Below are 25,272 nucleotides of genomic sequence, written 5' to 3'. Positions count from 1 at the left end.
GGAGCACGTGCGTCAAATATTTCAAGTCCAGTTATGAAGAAAAATAAAACAAGACAACAATAACAATGCATATAGAGAAGACACGGCATTCAACTCAAAGTTCATTTCAGTAACGCTAAAGCAGCTTTTAGTTTTACGTACACATTTTTAGAAGGCTGTAATTATACACCAACCATTAATTACATCAGGACATCTTTTTTTATCTATAAATCAATAAAAGTGGTGTTACGCAAAATCCTGCATGTTTAAAAGCACAGCCCTACAATTAGTCTGCATGCCACAGTGCCTCTGTTTCCTATCTAGAATGTCCTATTCCAGGACAACTGCTGAAAAATGTATTTTTTTCAAGAATCAATCTGCTAGATTAGTAGTAGTTCACAGCCACCTCACTCTCCTTTAAATTGAGACTGGTTTTGCTTTAGGGTGGATTTATTTTCTGAATCTGGTTCATACCAAAGACGCTGCCAGGCTACAATACACCGAGAATGATCAAACACTGCATCGACGTTTTGATAATGTACCTATGTTAATCCTCTCCCAGTTGTGCTCTGACACATGAAAGCCATCCTTATTCTGACTCTCCTAGCTCAGGGACCAAAGAGGACACTCTTTAGATTCTGCAGGCACTTTCAGTCAAATTGCAGCCTCGGCAGAGGCAACTCTTGTTTGACAAAGGCCAAGTGCCCAGCTTTTCCAAACTAACTGAAAATAAGTAAATAAAAAAAATATGGTGGGACACTGCAGATAACTGGCTCTACTATTTGTAAACGTCCAGTTTTACCTCTGAAAGTCTTTCACATTAAAACACTCTCGAAGCAAAGCTTCCTATACAAACACAAGAAACAATGCACAGTTTTCTCCTTCAGTACAATCAAAATACATTGTACTGAACTATGACTTTAAATGTTTCTCTTTATTTATAATTTTATTAATTTTCCTTCTATTTATACATACCTGACAAGGACATTAAGGTGTTATTGATAACATACAGCCAGGTGCACTTTCGGGGAAACAACTGAAGAAAGAAAATATTTCCATTAACAGAAACAGACAGGAATTTCCAGCCGCGGTTTTCTCTGCCTGCTCCACCTCTGCCACCATTCCTGCAGGGATCGACACTGGAGAAAGTCCCAGCTGCAACTACAGTTTCCCCTTTAATTCACTCTTTGAACCCTTGCTTGGCCCTTTTATCTGTCTGAAATAGTTTTCATTCCTTCCCCCTTCTACCCCTGAAACTTTCAAAATTCAATTTTTCTTCATTTTTTCATTAGCAGCACAGAGCCAAAGTGGGACAACTGGCAAGACTGGAATATCATATATAGAAAGACATAGCTTGCTCAGGAACGACAGCCAGAGAAAGATAACTTTATTACAGAAACCTACTAAACCCTACAAAAATCAGAAGAAAAAAATGCATTAGTATTTTCTAAGCAACTTGAATTACCACAAAATCCTGAATTTTGTGGGATTTACCTGTCTGGCTATTTGTGTTAGCACACTGCTTTGTAAACAGCTAATGGAAGGCATTGGGACTTATTTTTGTTTCAGATGGTAAGAAGTTACTCAAGGGGCAGCTAGTCTAGATTTGAGAAGATTTGAAAGTTAAGAAGAACCTCTTGACAGCCTGAAGGGAATTTTGATAAAAGTGATGGCAAATGACAGCATTCAGGAGTCTCAAAAAAAGAAGGAATAAGGACAACAGAATAAGGACAAGGATTTTGTTAAAAAAAAAAAAAAAAAAAAAAAAGAAAGACTAAATTTATTGAACAATATTCATAGGTAAGGTTCTCCCTCAAGAAGAAGCTTCCAATAAAAAAAATAAGGAGTTCAAAGCATTAAGCTGTTTCTAAAGGAGACTAAGAAAAAAAGAAAAGAGCAGACTGGTCCACTGAGGGAAGTTGTTGCAAAACACAGCAGAAGACACTTGAATCAAGGCCCTACAAAAGAATGGTTGTACTGGTTCATGCAAATGTCCATCTCACCTAACATCTGTTCCCAACAGTCACCACGAAGTGACATAATTTCTCCCAAAAATGGTGAAAACATGGAAAGAATTTATACAATCCTGCACCTAATGCTCTGCCAGGCACCAAGTTCTTCAGCTCAGAGACCTGCTGAATCAGAGACGGGCTTTATGCATTTAGTGGGCTTCAGTGGATTTATCCTCCATAAATTTGTCCAGTCTCCCCTCTGAACTCGGGTAACTCCTAGCATTTGCAGCTCCCCATAGCAAAAAGTCCTAGGCCAGTTACCCACTGTTTGTTTTTAATTTGGCTCCACTAGCTTCATTTAATGGCCCCACTGGAAGAGAAGGGGATTACTTGTGCCCTATGAACCCTCTCCAAGCCACTCCAAGACAGGTAAATATTTCTTACGTCCCCCCTATGCCTTAAGTAACACAATATATCATACAGAAAACTGAAACAAGGACACGCTAAGGAGAAGAGGCAATCACAAGATAAGCCTGAAGGAAGAAACCTAAGAAAGGTTAAGATGCAAATCAAATTACCAACATAATAGAAGTCGTTAAACATAAGGTAACAGGGAAAACAAAAGGCTCGGCCCACTGCTTGACTACAGGAAAGAAAGACTGCATGATTAACACAGTTAGTAGCACTAGGGTAGAAACGTGTGCTAGAAGCAGGAAAAGAACACATTACACACTATTTCAACTAGATATACTCATGTCAGCAGGTCCCAATGAAGTTTACTTTACACTACTTAAGAACTGGCTCAAACCCCAAGGTCTCAGTAATGATTATCTTCAAGAACTGCTGAAGGACGAACAAGGACCTCAAGAAGGACAAACACAGTACCTATGCCAAATAAAAAGGGCAGTGGGAATTGCAAAATAGTCTGACTGACTGACTGTATATCCAGAGTAGCACAGGAACAAGCCACATATTTTTTAATTACCGAGCGATACCAAGAACAGCTAGTGCAGGCTTGCTCAGAAAAGGCTGTATTTGAACATCTGAATTTCCTCCTTCAACAGAATAACTGCCATGCTTGGGGCAGTGAAACAGTAAGACGTGAAACATATGTGAAGGACCTTGCCATTTCCACGTGCAAAGTAAGAAAATACGGGGTAGAAGAAGTTGCAGAAAAAAACCATACAACTGGTTGGACATAAACCCAGAGTATCTATCAGCAATTCGCTATTTACTAGAAGGAAAAAGCAGCCTGTAGATAGTATCTTCTATAGTGTCTTCTCTGGGTCTCGTTCTATTCAGTATTTCCACTGAAAAACTAACAATGGAATAAAAGTATACTTCTGAAATTGGGAGATATTAACCTTGGAGAGACAGCAAGCACTTTGGAAGATGCAATCAGAGCTACAAGTTGGAGAAACAGTTAAAAATGTTCATTTGGTGGGGAGAAATCATGAAACGAATAAACGCAAATAAGGAAACAAACGGTACGGCAGAAGCACAGTTGTAAAGCCTCTGGGGTTTGTAGTGGATCACACCTGACCTCTCCAAACTGAGGGTGCTCTCACAGAAAAGGAAACTTTCATTTTGGGATGTACTGAATGTCGTAAGTAGACACTACTAAGTTCTCTCTGCCTACCACTGGCACATCTAACCTTTCAGTAGGGTAAAAAAAGCATGTGGAAGAGTCCAGAGAAGACTGTTACATGAAACAATTCAGGAAAATGTGCAAGGACAGAGATTGCTTTGACTAACAGAGTAAAGAGAAAATTGAGGTAAGAAGGCCAGGGGGTCTCCAACAGTTGCCACCACAATTTTTAGAAATTTACTGTAAAAGTAGTTGTTCCCCATGTCTACTGAGGCTACAAAAAGGTAAGAAACTTCATATTCAACTCTGTCCTATTGCATTCAGGTGCACCCTCAGCTCTCTTAACTTGAAAGGATCTTCTAATTGTATGGAATTCAAATTCCCAGTTCTCACCATCAAGCCCTTTCTAATCTTCTCTTGCTTTTGCCTGTGCCAGACTACCCCCCGACATGACCTTGCTGAACTGCTTCCCCTTTTCTTTTGCCCCTCTCGAGTTTTGGCCCCTAGCATGATGCTGCCAGAAACAGAGGACTTTCTCCTCTTAAGCACAGATCTCTGTGCAGTGCCCTTTCTGTGAAATCATCTTTCTCTCACTATTAGTCATAGGTACACCCACCCTGCCACCTCTGCTTTCGGACCTGTGCCATGTCTTGACTGAATTTAACGCTCTTTAGAGGCCTGAAGTGCCTTTGTGAACTGCTTTAAAAACCTACAAGTATAAATCTCAGTATCGGCATCCGCCTACGCTTCCCTGCCAAGAATACTCTGCTACTCCCGATTCTGAAAAAGCAAATGTAACAATACCATGATTGCATGAAGTGGCTTTGCAAAGGGTTAGAGAGCCCAAGAAAACAGAAGCAAATGCATATTTATTGGTGATAACAATGCCAGCTAAATTAAATGGTTGAGGGTTCTGGTAGCATCCAGTGGAGAAGCAACATGCCATCTAGTGGAGATAAAATGGAGAGAGAAAGGGCAGGTAATCTGTTGTCTCCAAGGAGAAGAAAGATGTTTTAGTAGAGAACTCCTTTGAAAGCAACGTTACATAAGCAGCAACAAAAACTTCAGGTAGGCAGGGGAACTATTAATTTTCAGACTTCCATTGCTGCTTTGATGTGAATCAGTTTATGCCACAAAGCCTGGCAACCTATCTACCCCCTCAAATATCAAACTTTCTTGCTTCATAATATCCCCAGATCTATTCTGTGTGTTCAACACACTAAAAATCACCTGTTCCATCGTTGCTTCGTGAAGTTCATTCAAATTCAAAGTATAGATACCTTCTTCCGTGCCAAAGATAATGTACTGATCTAAAAATTTAAGAGAAATTGATTATTTCACAAGCTCATTACAACTTTGGCAACAGGCAGGTTTAAAATACAAACCTAAAATAACTCTACCTTTGGTATCTGGATGTATCCACGATGTTGCACAATTAATCTTCAAAGGACAACCATCAAAGACTTTGGAAAAACACGCTCCCATCTGAAAGACACCAAAACTGAAACCTGAAACAAGTTTACGGTATAAAGTGTTTATCTTCTGGCACTTGGCCGCTTTGTACACACTGCTGCTCTCTTTTTCCAGATGCAAACTTACTCTAATATGCTTTGATGCAAAACATTCTTATCTTCCCCAAAAGCTACAATGCAGCCTTCCAAACCTTTTCATAGACTTCATATATATAAAGAAACACAAAGAGGGATCAGAATGATGTGAACAATTTTAAGTACCTACTGGGTAAGAATATTGAGTGCTTTTAAAAATGGCATATGAAGGGAAAACAAGCGGAGATGTTAAAGTAATAACACCCTCTCACATCACTACCACCTCTACCCCTTTCTCTTTACTAAGCAGAGACTGCCACTGGAGATGACAACCCCCAGAGCCAGTGAAGTCTCCAACCCTTCGCACCCAGACTGGATAGTGAAAGGAAGCTTTTTAAGAAAAGGAAACAAGTATCGTGGATTCAGTACATGAAAAGTAACCGGCTATGAGCTGCAGGAAATGACCCCAGATGAGCTGGTGGCTTATTCTAATATAAACTTTCTGACACTAGAGAGATGCCATGACAGCAGCCTTCCAAAAACTCCTACTGCAAATGAGATTTCTTACCAGCACCTTTGGTGTTGGTGGTAAACCATTGATTGCTGGCTTCTGTGGGAAGAAAGAAAGATCATAAAATACCTCCCATGCACTGATATAAAACTAGCTAGCTAACATGACAGTGAAATCAGACTGGGAGTCACAATACTTACAGGAAAATCTCTTTTCTCTTTTTTACGTGGCAATTGAGGGATTTGTCCAGACCCTTCTGCATTTTCTTCAATGAGTTTCAGCATGCCATCCCCATTTCCTGAGAAGAAGCCCAGACACATTTTGTAGCTCACTTGACACAGTGAAATAGAAAATATTTTGTTGCCCTATTCTCTCTTCTCCCCTCTGTCTAGTAGGAGTAGAGAAGTGAGCTCTTAAACTTGCATGTACACATCCCAGGTAGCTGAACCCTTTCAAGGACAGCTGCGTGCGAAGCTACACAGTAATAAAGACTTTCAGTAATAAAGGCTTTCCATTATCCAAACAGTCCCCGGGCCACACACAGCTGAGAATAAACCTGTGGCAAGTTCCTCGCAGACGATCTTCCTTGCACATTTGTTGTTTTTCTGCTATTTCTGCAGGCAACACAGGAATGGTATCGACTGGTTGGCTGTCCTTGTTTTGGGAAGAACTTTTCCACCATGGATCATGGCTCTAATCACAGAATCATTTAGGTTGGAAAAGACCTTTAAGATTATCAAGTCCAACCATAAACCCAGCACTGCCAAGCCCACCACTAAACCATGTCCCTAAGCACCACGTCTACACGTCTTTTAAATACCTCCAGGGATGGGGACTCCACCACTTCCCTGGGCAGCCTGTTCCAGTGCTTGACAACCCTTTCCGTGAAGAAATTTTTCCTAATATCCTAAACCTCCCCTTCTAATAAGAACCAGCACACATGTAAAAAGGAAAGCTGCACCTCGTTATCAGCTTGTATTTCAAAAATTATCTACTGAAAACAGCTGATGCACATGTAAAAAAGCAAGCTGCACCTCGTGATCAGGTTGTATTTCAAAAATTATCTACTGAAAATAGCTGACCCTAGAACTGATTTCCTTTTACAGGATGCAAGTCGCCTTTAGGAAATGCAATGCATTTACCTAAGTCGCTGTATCTAGCTGTGAGCAATCCAGGGCTACTGATGCTGCTGGTCATACCAACGGGGGAAGAATCAGTCTGAGGCCCACAAACAGGGATACTTTGTCTCCTGTGAGCTGGTGGGGCTCTGTTCTGGGAGTCTGGGAAATGTTTTATTGTCTGGCATTTCTCATCATCTGGAAGGTTTTCCTCAGGATAACTGTTTATTCTCGGCTGCAACAAACCAAAGAGGTGAAGGTTACCTGGGAAATGGCACCTGGAAGCATAAACTTCAGACAAGCTGAATTCAAGTCAGACTGCTTCTACATAAAAAAATATCAGCCTTTGAAAAAAAGACATTTGACAGCAGAATAATCTAAGAGGTATTCCTTCTCTGGCAGAAAATCACAGCAGCAGGCAGAATGCTGAACAAGAGGACATCCCACGCAGCATGTTCTCTTTAGAGAGAAAATACCTACGAGTCACTTTGTCTAGGGCAGCGTGCAAGGCCAGGAGGCCCCAGAGGTCGAGACCGTACAGACTGCAAGTCAGCATAAAATATGAAGCTACACAAAGTCTGCTAGCAAATGGTATTTAACAGAATTGATCGCCTACTGAGAGCATCAGATGGAAGTGCTGCAGAGGCTGCAGGAGTCGGGTTTGCCGCCTAAAATTCTTCAAAACCACCATCTCTTACCTTAGGAGGTAGGGGAGGTGGCCCGGCTCGCTTTAGTGTTGATCTACAATGAAAAAGTGCAGCAGTCATCTTAGTTAAACCAGCAACATAAACAGAATTACTTGAGAACACAGACTGTAAATAAGACGAGCTAGATGCATAGAAAAGACGGATCGCAGCTTTGCATGAACAGCGTTAAACTCCAAGTCCAAGAGTGGGGAAAAAGCACGTTAATGTTGTTAGAAGAGGTGGTGTTTGATAAACTCATGTTCTTTCATAAATGCCAATGTTACAGAGCATTCTGGGGTGACGGGCCTTTGAAATTAGCAACTAAATATACGTTCAGGCACTAGCTCGGTGCGGTTTGCAGCTTTCGCTGTGGATCGGACAAACGTCTGGGCACCAGAGGAGCCGCACGTACCCCACCAGAGCTCTGCAGGGATATCTGCACGAACTGTCACCACTGGGCCTGGCTCATGACTGATGGATTAATCAACACAAAACCTGCTTTAAAGTATTAGGCACTTCCATATGCACTCTGAGATGACCTCAGGAAGGAGAGCGAGGGAAGAAGGCATTGCTTTGCGGACATTCTCCTGACGATCAGACCAAGAGTCAAGCGTGCGTTAGACCTTTGAGTGCAACCGGCCCTCGCTTACTTATGAGTGGCAAAGCTGCCTGCAGCATTTTAAAGAAAGAGGTTTTGCCAGAACGCTGCCTGCTTTAGCGAGAGCCGCACGGAGTAAACAGAACTGTATGTGAAGGAGGTCCACTCACTCTTCAACATCTTCACTCCCATCGCCAAATTTTGTAAGCAGTCCCCTAGGTAAAATGTTTATAAAATTAAGAGCTCTGCTCTAAGGTCAACACCTGCAACTAAACCGATCGGTGATGTCATTTAGTTTCATAACAAGGATCTCCCAGCCCTTTAAAAAAAAAAAAAAAAAAAAAAAAAGTATTTCTCTCTTACTTGCTGCATTAAGTCCTTTTTCATTTAGTACAGTCCTTTCCTTTCCTTCCCCTCGCCTCCCAATAATCATTGGGGCTCTCTTCTGTACCAGATACCATCAACTCATCTTTCATTTCCCTACCTGGTATTTTAAATATTGTTGAAATGCCTAATAACAGTATCATAGAAAAGAAGAAGAAAAAAAGACAAGAACAGAGGAAGTTACTGGGAGACAAATGGAGAAAAGCCTTTACAAAGGGAAGTTTCCTCCTTTAGTGTTACACGCTACAGGTACAGATTGTTTCCCATTACAGTGGGAATTTTTGTTTCAAAGCTACCCCAGGGTCAAGAAAGAAATTGTGACTAGAAAATCAAAGCAGCACTGCAAATATAATCCTGAAACAAAAAAGTGATAAAATTTTGCAAAATGGCAATCTTCAAGCTGTGTCTTCAAAAAAAAAAAATTAAACTGCATTAAATCTAAAAAAATCTAAACCATAAATCTAAACGCAATAAAAAGTGTTCCTCGGTATGCTGTTGTGATGTTGTGAAGTCTAAGCTTCTGAAGGCTTCTGAAGGCTGCAGCAGCCTGGTACAGTCCCAGTCTCCGCTGCAGAGCAGACAGCCCCGTACCCCACCAACTCGCACGTCCTTCCACGTTCCACAGCACACCACATCACCCACTGAGGAAGGACCACAGGGGTAATGAACAGGAAAACAGAAGCGTATTAGACAAAAACTAACCCAGCCAAATTGGGATTAATGTAAAATTTCCCTGCAACTTACTTCTGAAGGGAAAGCAGCAGACAGTTGCCAACAGGAACTACTAAAAAAATTTTTAAAAGTCCAACTATCAACAAAAACCACCTCCATAATACGGAAAATTTTATAAAAATAATTTTAAAATGCTACAATGAGGATGGGGAAAAAAAAAAAAAAGTAAGTTAGTTCAATCATCAGGTACACATTCTGGTATTCCCCTTTCCAGTCAAGTAATTCCCAAGTGAAAGATATAAATCGCCATTCACTCTGATAAAAGCCAAAGGGCATGGAAAGCAAGGACCCCCCAGCACACAGCCTCCCTCTACATCCCTGGTATTACTCAGAATTGCTGGGACAGAGGAGCTATGCGTTTCCTGTTTATCTTTTTAAACTGGAAGTGGTTTCCAAGTAAGCAGCACAGATTCACCATCCAGAAACTTTATGCCTGTCCTCCTTTCAATACTAAATCTGTATCTATTTACTGATTTATAGCCCTAGCAATGTTTGCTGCGGCTACGTTCATTTTGCTTTTAATACAGCCTGGAATAGACAATCTTAATAACGCTATGGAAACAGAATCAAATCGATAAGTCACTCTGCCGGGAGAAGCTTCCCTCCCTCCCTCCTCCTCGACCCCGCAGATTCCAGCTGTCTGCAGAAAAGCCAGAACTCACAAGAAAGGCTTTCAATCTGCAGCTCATCAGGGTCACACAAACAAACCGAGAGAGGAAGGAAAGCAGTCGCTGTCATCGCTGGACAGGGAAAGGCAAGGCCTAGAGAGCCACCCCAAACTTTAACTACAGTTAAGAGTGAGAACAGAAAAATACGTTGAACTTAAAAAGACCCAAACACTGGCAACCTCCGTGACACGGCCAGCTTTCCAGGGGGCTGTAATGTCAGCTGACAGCTTATGCAAGACTTTATCTGCGAAAAAGCCAAAGAAATTCACTGTCTGCTCCTCAGTTCCAAATAAAGAGGGGAAGCAGGCTCTTTTAGCTTAGCAATCATTTCAACCGAAATATCATCTTTCCCTATGTACGTGCATCAGTCGGTATTACTGAACTTCCATATTCACTGCAAATTCAAAGATTGCCTTTAAAGGCAGAATCCAGTATTTTGCAGCAAAAGGAAGCCACATACCTAATGAATTCGGTCCCTACTTGGACAGAGTTGTGCTCCCTTACTTCAGGCCTGCTTTATCCCAGGGGAAATCAGCTACAGCACACCTTTACCTAAAACATTTCACCCCAGAACACCACATGACTGTATTATATATTACACCGATCAGACACCCGCAGCAGCAGCAGTCATGCCGTCATACTGAACTTGGTAAAACTAAATCTTCAGAACGGGTTTCTCCTTCCCTTTCTTGTTTCAGGGCTGCAATCACACTTTGCCACAGGATGTCACAACCACAGCCGCAGCTCAGAAGAGAAGTGCAAGGCCAGCGCAGGATCCTGAACTCAGTCCTTGCAGGGTTGGCAGCTTTGCTTCAGAAAATTTACCCTGGCTGCATTATTTCAGTGTGCTGGCCATACATTTACACTTCACTTTCCATCTACAACTGGGGAGCAACAACAAATTTAAAACAAACTACTGTTTGTGGTTAAAAGAGATTAAAACCCACTCCCCAAGAGAATGACCAACCAACTGCAGAAGGAGGACTGCATACTGGGTAAAATCTCCTTTAACTTTATGAATATTAAAGTGGATTAGGGCTTACGGTTTGATTTTCTACCATAGCTCAATTTTTCTTTCAGAGTGTATGTTCATATTAAGTCACAGAAATAAAAGATGTACTTACTTGCTGCTTCCACTGTCAACAAAAGGATTCCAATGCGAAGCAAAGTCAGTGCCAGCTGCCACAACCTGAAGAGGCAGAAATTTTAATTTTTTTTCCCCCCTATCAAACTGAAGTACCTTATCCACAGCACATGAAGAGGCCTGGGAGATTCCCAAGCCCTGCAGAATGACCCATAAGCAGTAAAATAAAACTCCAAAGTGAAATACTGTTTTACAATCTAGCAAAAATTTATGGTGAAAACTCATATTTTCCACTCAGGGCACTTCCAAGACACTCTTCCAGCAAGAGAACATACTGTAGCCACCTCCAAACTCCCATGAGATGCCACAACAGAGGCTGGGAGCACTCCTGTCACCAGACTTGGCACTGAGGGGACCTCACCAGTAACAACATGTACAGATCTAATCAGTCACATTCAAAAAAAGATGAACTCGTACCTACCTGGTGAACCAGAGTACAGCTGTGAAAAACAGGACTGGGATTTTTCTGGAGTGCCGAGCACTGATGTCTCCAAACCAAAATTAACGGCAGCTGCTGCTATTCACAACGCTTATTAAAAAATGGAGCCCTTGTGTACACAGGCACATACTAATCCCAAAGAACGTTAATTAGCTGATCTGCAGTAAACTGCCGAGGGCTGGAACAAACAGCAGCAGCTCACAGGGGGCAAAACCGGCTGCATGCGAGCTGGCGGCCTTCCAAGAAACAAGCAGCAAATAAACCCTGATGATGGGGAGATCGGGGGCTCAAACGCAGAACGGCCTCCTAACATCATCAAATTAATAGGCAAATGTCGTTTATTTTCATCTGAGCACGACTCTCCGCACAAAACATGGAGGGCAATTTTCTTTTCTTAAAAATGTGGCAACTGCCTGGGGACCAAGAGTGGTCTTCTCATGCCTTTACACTTCAGAGACATATTACTTAGATTTGAAGCACAAAACAATGACGACGCTATTATTTTAATAAACGAAGGAAAAAACAAACTTGCCCTTACCATTTCATCCCGAGCTTCTGTTTCTTTCCGGAGAGGGGGCTCAAACTGCAGCTTATCAACTGCAAAACATTACATTTTCAAATTTAATACACACAACATTATAATAGTGCCCTTTTAATGCTTAGTACAGTGAAACACATGTTGTAACAGATCGAAATATTATGTATACAACACTTAATTTGCCTATAAAACATGACCATCACTTAAATATCGGCGTTATTGTCTAAATGCTTAAATTTGCAGATATGAAACCCACAAGAAAGAAACAGACCCAAAGTAAATACCAAGTCATTATATGAAAGTACACAAAAATGTTAACTACATAACCACGTGTTACTTTTAATGCATGTGAAAGAGAAGAACGAGGCTTTTTAACAGCAAGCTTCCTAGAAGTGTGATGTATGTGATGCAGAGGAGCAGATAGCATTTACACTGCAAACGACATTTGTCCACACCTGGAGAAAGATTGTTTCTACCCTCAAAATTTCAACTTAGATCCAACTGAGTGGTGTGTTAATATTGTTTTTAAAAGAAAAGAAAAGTTTCTATTAAAAGAAAATGCATTATGTTAACATGCACCCTGGTCAGGACAGCTATTGCAATCACAAGCGCTCCATCAGGGTCCAAAAAAGGTTTCACTTACGAACTTGAAACAATGTGCAGACAAACACAAAATGCTATGTTTTTTCTATATTTTCTCATCACACCACGACACCCGATGCACTCATGTGAAAAGAGGCGCACATTATTAATGTTTTTGCTGTTTTAAGTAAGGCTGCATGGTCTGATAGAAATCACAGAGCTGAAAGGCTATGCTGGGCATGCAAGGTTTCCACATAAACATTACAATGCAGCAATGACATGGAATGAAACAGCAGAAAAATACACACGTTTTAAATTTGGCTTTGGAAAAATACTATTGAAGATTCACGTGTATGTGCTGTTTCTTGGGGTTTTGTTTCTCAAGTGGGCCAACAGCAGAAGAGACTTTCCAGAGTACGCAACAACGGAACGACACCGACATCCTCCATCAGTAGAAGCAAACCAACACCACAAAATGGGCAAAGCACATCAGGAACTTACAGTTTATCTCCGATGCCGTTCTTTCTGCCCTAATGTTCCTGTTCGTAGAACGAATTGTATGGCGGATAACGGAGTGAGGCTGCAAGGGTTATAAAGGGAAAAGCTGAGAAAAGTCGCATGGCTTTCTGTTGGATCTCAATCAACAATCAAACCACCAAGGAGAAAGAATAGCTGTTGCAGTCACACACTGCAACGTGCACCACCTTTGTCCTAGCCTTGCACAGCCCGTGCACAGGATCCTTCTATACACCCGCAGCGTAAGCGTGACAAGTGCTGTGCCGTATTTCCTGGCTTCTCCTGCATGGTAACTCTAAAAATGGAGCTCTAAAAATGTTGGGGCAGCACCCCTGTCAAGCTGCAATCTTACATTCCCAAAGCAAAGCAGGATATTTAAACCGTAGTTTTACCTAAAGACAGAAAATAAAAGATGCTCTCACCTCAAAATCGTCATCATCAACTTCACTGTAGTGTGTATGGTTGTCAGGATTATTAACTTTGTCCAACAGCTCAACTGCCAAAGATCTGGAAAGGCCAGGCTGCCCTACAAAGCTATGCTAGAACCACAGAAAAGAATAAGTTATAATATGCAACTGATATGTAACTTTCATTAATAAATATCCAATATAGAATGTTACTGAATTTTGCCTGCTTTCCAGGGACTTGATTATTTCTTTCATGACTCCTTAATGGCTAAACTTTCTAACCCCTCTGTAAGCACAGAAACACCACACTTTTGGCCACTTGTAAACTGGAATTTAAACTCTGAGTCAAACAAACAATTACACCTTCACTTCATTTTTCACATGAGTAGTTCAGTCGAGTTTAGGAAGGCAGAAATAGATACATAAACAACTGCTCAATACATCCGTTTTCTATTTGGGTAACAGGAAGGGTCAACGTCTACGCGGCTATATGTAAGAGGCTGAGACACCCATGTGCAGAAAGGACAAGGCTGAAGACAGAACATGAAGCAAACTTCTGTAATGGTTCCTACAAAAAACTGTATAAAAGTCTTGCTACTGAACAAAATCTTGCTACTTCCTACAGCTGACCAATATCTCTCTCTTTCAGATTTCACCACGCGTGTTATAAGATCAGAGAAAGAAAACTGTTCCAGTTTGGTTTCCCATTGATCTGTTGCTCACTTTGAAGCAAGAGATCTCTTACTGATGTCACTAGATGTTCCAAGTCACTTACAGAAAGAAGTCTGTCTGCTGTCGGTCTCTTCTTTGGATTTTTTGTAAGTGCTATTTTGACAAAATTATGGAATGTTGATGACCTTAAAGAAAAATGAGGTTTTATGTTTAATATTTCAAGAAGATATTTTTGATTTTAACACAGTTACTAAACAGATTACAAAAGGGTGTGCTAAATTACAATGTCGTCCAGGTATCTCATATCTCAGGTTTGTGAATAATTACATTTCCAAGTTAACAAAATAGGAAAAACCCATTCAATTCATGGATCTTGCATGGGAAACATTTTGATACAGAAAATAAACCAAAACCATATGGTGTTATTTCAACTTTTCCCAGTTTCAATTGTTATGGAATTAGGTATCAGAAATAAAAGTTGTGAATTATGTACCCAGTAAACCCTCAAAATCTAGGCAAACCTACAAATTTCACTATTCTTGGCTACAGGCAGGAAAATAAAATACAATGTTCTAGACAGAGACTCAACTTACTCTTTAAAATGCTTTGTTGCTATTTGCAGAACAACTTAAGTGACTGTCATATCACCTCTTTTTACACCCAAATTATGACTTGATGTCATGACTGGACCTACAACTTTTTAAGCATTTTTCTCACAATTGCATTTGTGTTATTATGCCTCTCTGGGGACAATATTAGCCCAAGTCTGCTTGCTTTCAAATCACGTTACAAAACACTGAGCAGTTTCAATATAGGAAACACGCCCTCAGAAGTGTTTTCTCTCTTTCTCTAGCACGCATCTGCCCACCCAAACACCTCAAGGTGAAAAGATTGTACAGCAGCATCATGAGCAAAGAAAATCCTGCATACCAGAATTGAGTTGCATAAATAAAATGTTAGTAAGTGTGGTACAAAATCCTGCAGGCACTAGGAAGGTATCACAGGTTAAAGAAATCATGTAAGGATTAAAAGACCACCTGTCCCACTGACTGTGGCAAATGCCCTATAATGGGAATTAAGGGGAAAGGATAAAAATAATTTTTCTTCCTAGAACATATGAAGAGGACTGAAGAAGGGAGATTTTGTTTCCCTCTGGATCACTGGCAGGGATCAATTTACATAGGGAGGGCTGTCCTGCCCTATACCGCGGTTTTCTGTCATGTCAGAAAATGCCTGTGCTGGACCTTAACCCTCTTGTTTGCTTTCAGACACCTATAAAAACCAACAGTTGTTTCTCAGTGAAACTTCCTGTACGTGAAATCATCTCTCACGTTCCCGAGTTTAAAACTAGCACACACTATTATTCACTGCCTCCCTTCTTCAATAACAACAAATAGTTTTTCCACATTGAATATTGAACAAAGGAAAGAGTTTAACCTACCATTTTGCTTTTTCCTTTAGCTTTGGCGGTTGAAAATTACTTTTTGACATTAAAAACAAAGCCCTAAAGATAAAGGAAGAAAAACGTTATTATATGGTAAAAAAGTAATTAATTTCGTTCCAATATCTAAACAATTTAAATTAATAGTTTACGGTAAGAACCATACTGGTGAAACTGGATTATAGTCTGTACTGTGTTAGAGGACAGACACAGTAAAGCTGTTGATTTTCTTATCTTTAAATAAAATCTTTTTATTGCCATACATAATCCTGTTAAACATAAGGCTACAGCTTCTCTAGTGATTTACTATCACTAGATAGTAAAGCTGTACTTGCTCTTAATCAGATTGTTGATGACACTACAAATTTTTTTTTTTTTAATTTAAAAATCTCAGTTATAATTTCAATTCTCAATTTAAGTCTTTAGCTTCAGACTGATGCCTTAAAAACAGACACAGCAGAAAGCAGATGTTTGATGAAGGAATCCTAGCGTGAGTTTCTAGGTCTGAGCTACGGAGAAGGTTAAACTCGCTGGGACGGAAGAGGGTCCTGGAGACAAGCGAGCTCCCCAGCCAGCAGACCTCATCGGGTGAAGATCAAACATGGGCGGCTGAAGCTCTGCAAGTTCAATCGCTGTTATGCCAACCGCCCAGATATCGCAGAGCTGGTTATATCCACCGTTCTTTTCCACCGCTGCAACTTCTGGGGCCATCCTTTAAAAGCAAAGGCATTGTTCATTGAGAGCACCAGCCGCTTCTGAACAGTGCCCGCACGCGGGAGGCACAAAGCACATCGCATAACCCTGGAGCAGAACCCCCCCCAAAGAGCGTAAGTCAGGGAAAAGCCTGATGTCCCCCTCCCCTCACCCGGCACTAGGGGAGCGGGGAAGCACACAGAGGTGACGTGCTTTGCCCCAGGTCACGGGCTGGACAGCAGCGCTAGGAATAGAACCAGTCTCATGATTCCTGGTGAAATGCTTTAATGACCAGATAATCTTCCTGCCCTCAGTCCTCCTTCTCCAACAGGATAAAGAGGGCAGCGAACAATTAAAAGCCATTGTCTGGATTAAGCTGTATGCGTTCAGTCTATACCAAGAATACCGGCCTAGGCGCCTCCACTGCATCACAGTAATGCCAGAAACCGACAGCAGTTAAAGTCGCATACATAATCCAGCTCAAGATTTACAATGATATATTTGCATATTAAACGCTGTCTTGTACAGACATTAATCAGTGGAGATGATTAAAAGGTAGTGTCAAATCTTGTTTTCTTCACAATTCTTTCTGCACAGAAATCGAAAAGACATTGTTTAGTTTATTCACTAAAAGTGTAAGAAGCTACTGAGGAACTGAATGACCATTAGGTATCCAGAAAAAGGGGAGAATGTTCTGCATTAAAAAAAATTGCGAGAAACGGCCATCCTGCCTCAAATATCAGGTAGCTTGCGTTACAGCAACAGATCAGCTACAATCAGTGCTTCCCAGGCTTTTACCCTTTGGACATTTTACTTGGAAGAAAGGGAATTTATGCAATTTACTATATATATTTAAACATACATGTGTATACTTCAGTGTGTGTATTTTAGAATTCTTGGCATAAATACAGACTTCGCTTTGCATACAATCATAGCAATCAAAGTAGTTTATTACCAGTAAGGGGTACCAATAAATGATTTCCTCTTCGCAATGGTGGCTGTTATTTTTGCTGCTACACCAAAGTCAGCTGGAAAATAAAATTATCATAGACTTAGAAATCTCATTTTAAGACCCCAATTCAACTCTAGGAAACATCATATTACAGAAGAACAATCACTTTTCTCATCCAAATTAAAAATTCACCAAGCTTCAACAGTTAAAGATTAATAATGAGATCAGCTAATGTCTTCACTGACTTGACTTCAGATTGAAGAGTTTAGTTTCTACACACAGCTCACTCATGACTGTTCCTCTCCTAGCTATTTTTCCATCTCACAATACAGCAACCAAGCAACCTCACAAAATTTAGTGGATATTCAATTTAATATTCAAGAGGAAAAACAGCATCATGCTTTGGAAACGGTACTGTTTCTGTGTTACTTATGGATGAACTGTGGGGTGCCATCTGTTCTCATTTCTGGAGACTCTGTCTAGGGGACAATAATCCCTTGCTCTCAGAGCTGCAGATAATCAGGTGGTCTTGCAGAGCCAAAAATCATTTAAGTCCTTTTTAATTTTATTGCATTTGTAGTATGACAGCTGGAGGATAATTGTGGGCAAATCTAACTAGCTTAGCAGGCAAAAGGAAGGTATCGGTGTGTAACCCAAGTTTAATACAGTTAGTGGAATCTCCTATCTATTTCAAGGTTTTAATCTTGTTTTTTGGTTTTTTTTCCTCCTCCTTCTTTAAAAAGCCATACTTTCCTAGCACAGCATTCCTGGTTCACCACAGGCGAGTAAACGTGTTGAACCACACAGCTTTTCTGAAGAGCAGCGATGCAGCTAATGCACAACCGCCCCGATTCCAACACCGGACACGGCAAGATGACGAGCATCCCATTCCTTCTCCCAGGATGCCTGCTCCTACTTCCTGCAGAGCCCTAATTACATGTAGACTTCTGTGAAGTGAGGCATCAGACAAGCAGATAGGGGTTTTGAAGGCAGCACACTCAGATAACGAGATTCAGCCTGTCCGTGCTGCGCTAAATGCAAAGCATCACTGGAGAAAGCCAGTAATACAGATCTCTTCTGAGTTTTCATCTGTAGACCTCAGAGCGCTTGCAAAGGAGGAGAGTTTCTTCTTCTCCACCTGCGTGGAAATGCCCAACGTCATACACTGGGCTAGAGGCACAGCCAGGATCAAACCCCACATGTCCACAGGCTGCCAGGCTCGGGAGACGCTGTCTCACGCAGTGGATCCTTGGAGGCTCTGAGGGAGAACTGCCATTCTGGCTAGGAACAAACGTGCTGATATCCAGGTAACCCCAACCTGGCAAATTCCAGGGAAACCTGGGAGGCTTCAAGGCTTGGTGGTTGAAAAAAGAAATTATCTGTAACTTCTCAATAGAATGCAAAACTCATCTCATACATACACAAGCCCATGGATACATACTTTCTGTCATCAACTACTGCCCCAAATAAGAATAAGAACATCCTACAGTGGAACACCAAAAGGTTTATGCCACTGAGAAGAGTATCTAATAAAACTGACTACAACAATACAGATCTGCTGTATTATGCTTTATCATTTGTAGCAAGCCCAATCTTTGCTGCGCATGTGCTGTCCAACACAAAACAAAGCCTTAAAAAAGCTGAATATTCTTCTTGGGAGGCATGGTCTCTACATTCTGGTTATTTTTTGTCTTAGTGGAATGATAAAAGTAAAAGGCAACGTGCTAAATCAAAGTATCCCAGCTGGTACTGTAGCTTTTGATTGATCAAATTAAAACGTTTCCAATTGCTTTCTGTCTTCTTATTAAATTCAGACAACTTACCTAATTTGACATCTCCATGGTCTGTTAGTAGAATATTTGCACCCTAAAACATAATAAATAAAGTTAAACATCTTTATCAGGAATATTTTTCTCTGCTAGAAATTTTAAGATAAGTTTCTCAACATTCCAAGTTACCTTTATATCTCTATGCATTTTGCCCTTCATATGCAAATAAGCAAGACCCTGGAAATAAAAGAGACACAATGCGTCATTTTGCCATACTACAAAGCCAATCCCATTTAATATATTTAAATTACTCAACATATTTTATTTGAAAGTGGAGAAATTTGAGATTTGCAGATAAGAGGTACGCTGGATTCTGTTCCTCATCTCTCCCAGCTCCAGCCAGCACATGTGAAGACTCGTTTAAACCAGTCATGGTGTAACATTTTACATAGACAGATGTGTATTTTCAAAACAAACCTCAAGATACATCACCTTCTCCCTTTACTAAAATTAACTCTATTTTTGAAGTCCTGAAGGCTTCGACAAGCAGGTGTTTGGCCTTTAAGCTGCCCTTCCAGCAATACGAGTCCCTGCAGTAAGAAGAGATGAGGAATAGAACTGCCAAGCAGATTAGTTCATGGGTCTACACCCCTGCCCCTGGCAGCGACCAGTTCAGCCACCGCTTCAGGGAAAGGTGTGCATCGCCGTGATGCTCTCACAAAATTATTCATGGATACACAGAGAAGGGAAAGAAAAATTCCTTTAAGAAACAAGCTGCCCGCATCGTCTTATCTTGTAGTTCTACAGTTATTAGCAATCACAAAATGAAAGAGAATTTTAGTCGTCTGGTTGCTGTATTTTTCCTCTACAAATTGTTAGAATTTACTGCCATAGATCAAGCAGGCAGTTTAAAATGTGCTTTTTTTTTTTTTCCTCCATTACTCAGCTACTTACCCTTACTTATTAGGTATTAGCCATTTTCTGCAGCGAGATTCAAAAATCTGTCCTGAACAACTGCTGCACTGAATCACTGTGTTAGAACAGCAGATGAAAATAGTCCAGACAACACTGAGGTCACAGCCTGCATGGATCTGTCTTCTACAGTTTCCCCAAAACCAACAGGCGCACCAAAAAACAGGAGCAGGACTGAGGTTCAGTACTTTGGTCCTGCAGTGGGATCCACAGAGACGTCTACTCTCCTGCAAACTCCTTTGCAAATTACAGCACAGAAGCAGCACTGCTCTGACAATGATTTTAAGCAAATATTTGCACTACATTACTGGAGTTTCTTGCTAATTTTTATTTACCGTATGGAAACTCACAAATTAACCCTGGTTAATTGGTTTCAGCTAGGTTCCCAGTGCTTACAAACGTAAGTGACGGTACTGCAGCACTTTCTGAAATCATCTTCTGTATCTACTTTAGGACAAGAGGAAATGAGCTCAAGCTGTGCCAGGCAAGGTTTAGATTGGATATTAGGAAAAATTTCTTCACGGAAGGAGTGGTCAAGCACTGGAACAGGCTGCCCAGAGAGGTGGGGGAGTCCCCATCCCTGGAGGGGTTCAAAAAACGGGCAGAGGTGGCACTTTGGGACATGGTTCAGTCTGGTCTACCCTTGACTGGTTTAGTGTGGACTTGGTAATGGAGGTTAATGGTTGGACTGGATGATCTTAAAGGTCTTTTCCAACCTAAACGATTCTATGATTCTACTTTCTATACATGAAGCAAACACTTTATCGTATACCTGCAGAAGTACAGTACCTGTAAAGTTTCTCTGCACACATATGCAATTTGTAACTCTGACAGAGGTCCAGTTACTGAAAACAAAGATTAAGAAGTGTGTAAGTCTACAATATACAATGCATAAATAACATTGTGAAGCAGCCAAAAAGTGGTATCTCCATGCAAAAGTTAAAGACTGATTTTGCATGAATTGTATTTTACATTGAGCTGAAAAGAGGGGTTTGTTTGCTTGTTTTACAGAAAGGCTTTCTGTGAAAAAACCCAGCGCAATAACAGAAAACAATACCCACAGCAAGAAGAAAACTGTTTTGACAGAAATCTAATTATCATTTTACAAGTGACTTCGTAGTAATATCCTGTATTCCGAGGAAGGTAAGAAATAATAAAAGTGACTTCTGCTAATTTTTTAATATTAGAAATGGCAATACTAGGGGCCTATGAGACTTTGAATTGTTTTAAAGCTATTTGTACTAACTGGCTGAAAAATAAAGCAGGAAGAGCTCTGATATTCAAAAACTCCATGTTATCATTTAAAGGCTGAGCAAGTCCCCAGACTGCTTTTCCAACAACTCCAACAAATCCTTCCACAAAATCAATAACTCTAGATGAAACCTCAGAGGGGAAAATAATAAAAAAAGAGTGGTACAGTACTGCACAGAAGGAAGAATAACAAGTCATTTCTACCCTCTAAAGATCAAATGTAGAGATTTCCCAGAAAAAACTGCTTCCTCACACCATGTACAGTCTCCATATCCAATTAGCGTGATTTCTGGATGTGAACTTTTTTAGAGGTCTTTTTTCCACCCCGTCAGAAAGCAGATAACCTGCTTTTGCATATGGCATTCCGAGACACGGGCCAAGAGAAGCCAAGACACAGGCGAGCTCCCCGTGTACAGCAACTGCAGCTACTGAAGAGCTTCTCCATGGGAATAACTCAAGCTCTTTGGGTCAGTCCCCCAAGTATTGTGGAGAAGAATAAAACAGTGTGATGCTTAAAAAATAAAGCATGTTCCACCCTAGAATGACAGGGTGTTAGCCCAAAATGACAGTCACCATATTTGAGAAGCGCTCTCAACAAAATCTGTTGATTGTAGCTAAAAACCACTGTTCACACCCTAAGAAAAAACATGTGCAATGCACAATGCCTGGCCAGCACCAACCACTTCCCGTCAGTTTACTTATTATTTATTTTTCTTCTTTGCAAAAAGGCTTCCAAAAGGTACAAATGCTAAAATAAGTTTCAATTTTCAATTACCATGGTAAATATCTTGGAGGGATCCCCCACCGCAGTATTCCATGCATATCCACAGCTTCTCACGGCTATCAAAAGAAAGTTAAAACACAGGCATCAGAAGCTGATTGATCTGTATACAGAACAGAGTTAATAATTATTATTTGAAGTATTTTCTATTGGTCTTGATCACTCTTTGTTAAAAGTACGTATTCTGATGCATGACTACCAGTTACACGTTGTACATTTTATTCATAATCTGAATATAAATTCTCACCTATCAAAATGAAAATTTTATGCCAAAGTCATTGAGAAGTCTTTAAACATTACCAGACCTAGAAGGTGTTGCTTTAACTCTGACCTCCTAACTGCAATAAAGAACACGCAGAAGAAACACCTCAGGTTTATCTGCTATCAGCAAGAATACATTAGATAAGATTGAAACTGTGAGTTTAGTGTGTTAAATTGAAACTACCTAATTTATGTCTAAATAACTCTTTGTGCCCTCCAGAAAGGGTACTGGGGATTTAGAAATTTAGCCATTTTGTCCCAGCTGAAGTCCATTTGGGCTGTACAGATTACTTAAAACATGCAGCCCTCCAAGAAATCTAAAGATGAAGCCTCATAGAAAAAGACCAAACAGGCAAAGTGGTGATATATATTCCCAAAGAGCCAACCGATAAATGGCAGAGTTCCACAGAAACGGAAAATATTCCCCAGCTTTCTGTATAACATTTAACGTGTGCACTTGAAGATGCAGCCAGCTGGCATCACCTTGTTTCTGCCTCTTAGTATGTCGCATCTGTTCTACCAGAGTTATAAAAAAATTGTTATTACCAGCAGATCAGATTTAGTGTTTTGCTCTTACAACTCACTGGCTATACTTCCACAGCCCACAAGACTACCATTAAATAAAATATCTAAAAGCAATTCTGCTCTAGATAAATAATGAGCTAGTTTTATAACAGAAGTGATAAACGTTTAAAATCTGCCCCGCAAGTGAGTAGGATTGAATATGTTGCAAGAGTCTCTAGGGGAGAAGTTTCTTTCTGTTTCTAGTGATAAAAATATTCCAGCCTTTTGGCCAGCAGAGAAAACAAAGTATTAGTCACTTTCCTTTTTTTTTTTTCCCTTTTTTTTTTTTAAAGCCAACTGGGAACCAAACAGAATTGAACCTAGAGAAGAACGCTGAGAGACGTTCTAAGTACTAAACCAGACTGAGCATTGTCTTAGGAAAGAACCAGCAGAAATACAGGTATAAAAAGTGGGGTTTACCTGAGATAGCTCCCAAAATAGGCAACTATGTTGCAATGTTTGCATTCTTTAACCATATATATTTCTTGCTGTATCAATGAGAAGTCGTCTCCTGAAAAACAGGAAGCAGCCACAGTTACACACAACTGAAAATGCGAAGAGATCTGATGGATGTAACTCATAAAAACAAGCCACGGACCTGGATGATTGCTAAGCCCTTCACGAGGGCTTTCCAGCACACCAGCCCGTTCAGCAAGAGTTACCTACATACACCATCCTTTCAGGCTCTGTTCTTGTCCTGGTTTTGGCTGGAATAGAGTTAATTTTCTTCCCAGTAGCAGGCACAGTGCTGTGGTTTGGATTTAGGATGGGAACAATGCTGATCACACGCTGATGGTTTAGTTGGTGCTGAGCAGTGCTGACACCAGGCAAGGGCTTTTCAGCTTCCCCTGCTCTGCCAGGGGCACAAGAAGCTGGGAGGGGGCACAGCCAGAACAGTTGATCCCAACTGCCCCAAGGGCCATTCCATACCATACGGCGTCATGGGCAGTATGGAAACTGGGGGGGTTGGCCGGGGAGCAGCGATCGCTGCTGGGAACTGGCTGGGCATCGGTCGGCGGGTGGGGAGCAATTGCATTGGGCATCACTTGCTTTGGATATCATTATTATTATTATTATCATTATTATACTGTTACTATTAGCATTACTATTTTACTTTATTTCAATTATTAACCTGTTCTGATCTCAGCCCAGGAGTGTTTCTCACTCTTACTCCTCTGATTCTCTGCCCCATCCCAGCGGGGCAGGGACAGCGAGCGGCTGCCTGGTGCTCCGTCGCTGGCTGGGGCTGAATCACGACAGTTCTTTATTACACGCTTTGCGCGGGACACCAGTATTTCTTGAAGACCAACAGAGAAGGGCTGGCCTGGTGGCCTGAGCATGAGCCCTCAGTTAAGAGAGCTCAGCGTGCCCCGAGAGCGCTTTGAGAAGGAAGCAAAGGAATCCCACGGTAGGATGGGAGCACGAGAAAACTCCGGAGCAGCCCTTCCACAGCCACCACACAGCCCCAGCTGGAGCTGGTTCGGCGTCACGGGAACACGGTGCTCACGGCACAAGGGTCCCAGCGACAGAAGGAAAAGATCGCCGCAAACTAACCCCAGAGTCCCCTGCCCGAAACCAGAGAGATCACATACCATAGGCTCTTTATTAAAAGTATTTCATTTCGAAATGACTCTGACAGAGCATATGGCCTGCACGCCCACTCAGCCACTGCTGACTCAGAAGAGAAGCATAGAGTCTTCAACACGGACTGCCTTGTTATGAGTGCATTTTTGGGTAAGGACAGCTACAGAAGCACATTTGCACATCCTAAATACCCTTTGCAAAAAAAAAAAAAAAAAAAAAAATCCACTGAAAAACATTATGGCCAGAGCAATAGCCTAGCATGTTTCTGCCTCTTTAATTTAAAAGGATAAAAGCTAAAAAATTTTTAAAAAAATAATAATTTTATAGATGCAATGAGGCAAAGTAAAATATCTGAGAGCTAGGAAAAACACTGGCATATTTTTATTAAATCCCATTGAGAGAATTTCCAAACAGAGGACGTTCCCCCCAGAACCCAGAGCTCGAACACAGCAGCTCTGGCTCCGCGAGGCTGGGGCTCCTCCGGAGGCACGTACCACAGGCTTCGGTGGATCAGCCTGAACAGCAGCGACGTATCAGCTAACGTCAGCACAGCCCGACAGCCTCCCTCTGAAGAGCAACATCGCAAAAATCAGCCTTCTAGGCCATCCTAGACGTGTGCCAGCTTTGCGATCATGCATATGCACATATATACACATTACTTACTTTATTCTTCCTTTGGCATGAACAAAACTTCCCTAACAGCTCGCAAGACATGAAAGACTAGAGTTTAGATAAAGGTTTTCGCTTTTAGATAAAATGCTGCTCCAGACAGTATGGTAGCTTCCATGCTCTCTCAAGGAAAAAACTGCTTCGTACGTTTATTTTTGTTTAGAGTTTCACTAGTAAAAGTTATCTCCTCCTGTCAAAGTCAGGGATGTGCAACCCAGAAAACACGTACTGCTTTGCACTGCTCCCCTTAATTTATGTGAATTTGCCAAGTCCA

The 25,272-nt window shown here is 41.1% G+C and overlaps 1 protein-coding gene across 1 annotated transcript in view; it reads right to left on the bottom strand.

The window, feature by feature from the left end:
* The window catches only part of MAP4K5 (mitogen-activated protein kinase kinase kinase kinase 5), a 70,097-nt gene that overhangs the window by 9,848 nt on the left and 34,977 nt on the right, over window positions 1–25,272 (bottom strand). Inside the window, exons 3-22 of the mRNA XM_075711993.1 lie at window positions 23,166–23,256; window positions 21,915–21,979; window positions 20,678–20,733; window positions 19,106–19,153; window positions 18,971–19,013; window positions 17,151–17,223; window positions 16,083–16,214; window positions 15,503–15,565; window positions 14,165–14,246; window positions 13,405–13,521; window positions 12,968–13,046; window positions 11,885–11,943; window positions 10,888–10,952; window positions 7,394–7,436; window positions 6,777–6,930; window positions 5,778–5,875; window positions 5,635–5,676; window positions 4,920–5,004; window positions 4,750–4,829; window positions 955–1,015 (exon numbers count right to left, since the gene is read on the bottom strand). Of these exons, the coding sequence (XP_075568108.1) occupies window positions 955–1,015; window positions 4,750–4,829; window positions 4,920–5,004; window positions 5,635–5,676; window positions 5,778–5,875; window positions 6,777–6,930; window positions 7,394–7,436; window positions 10,888–10,952; window positions 11,885–11,943; window positions 12,968–13,046; window positions 13,405–13,521; window positions 14,165–14,246; window positions 15,503–15,565; window positions 16,083–16,214; window positions 17,151–17,223; window positions 18,971–19,013; window positions 19,106–19,153; window positions 20,678–20,733; window positions 21,915–21,979; window positions 23,166–23,256 (1,536 nt within the window). The remainder of the gene's footprint in view (window positions 1–954; window positions 1,016–4,749; window positions 4,830–4,919; window positions 5,005–5,634; window positions 5,677–5,777; window positions 5,876–6,776; window positions 6,931–7,393; window positions 7,437–10,887; window positions 10,953–11,884; window positions 11,944–12,967; window positions 13,047–13,404; window positions 13,522–14,164; window positions 14,247–15,502; window positions 15,566–16,082; window positions 16,215–17,150; window positions 17,224–18,970; window positions 19,014–19,105; window positions 19,154–20,677; window positions 20,734–21,914; window positions 21,980–23,165; window positions 23,257–25,272) is intronic.

This window comes from Pelecanus crispus, chromosome 6 (genome assembly GCF_030463565.1).
Source record: "Pelecanus crispus isolate bPelCri1 chromosome 6, bPelCri1.pri, whole genome shotgun sequence".
Taxonomy (NCBI): Eukaryota; Metazoa; Chordata; class Aves; order Pelecaniformes; family Pelecanidae; genus Pelecanus; species Pelecanus crispus.
The sequence above is the reverse complement of the archived record's forward strand: the minus strand, read 5'-3'. Positions and strand labels throughout refer to the sequence as shown.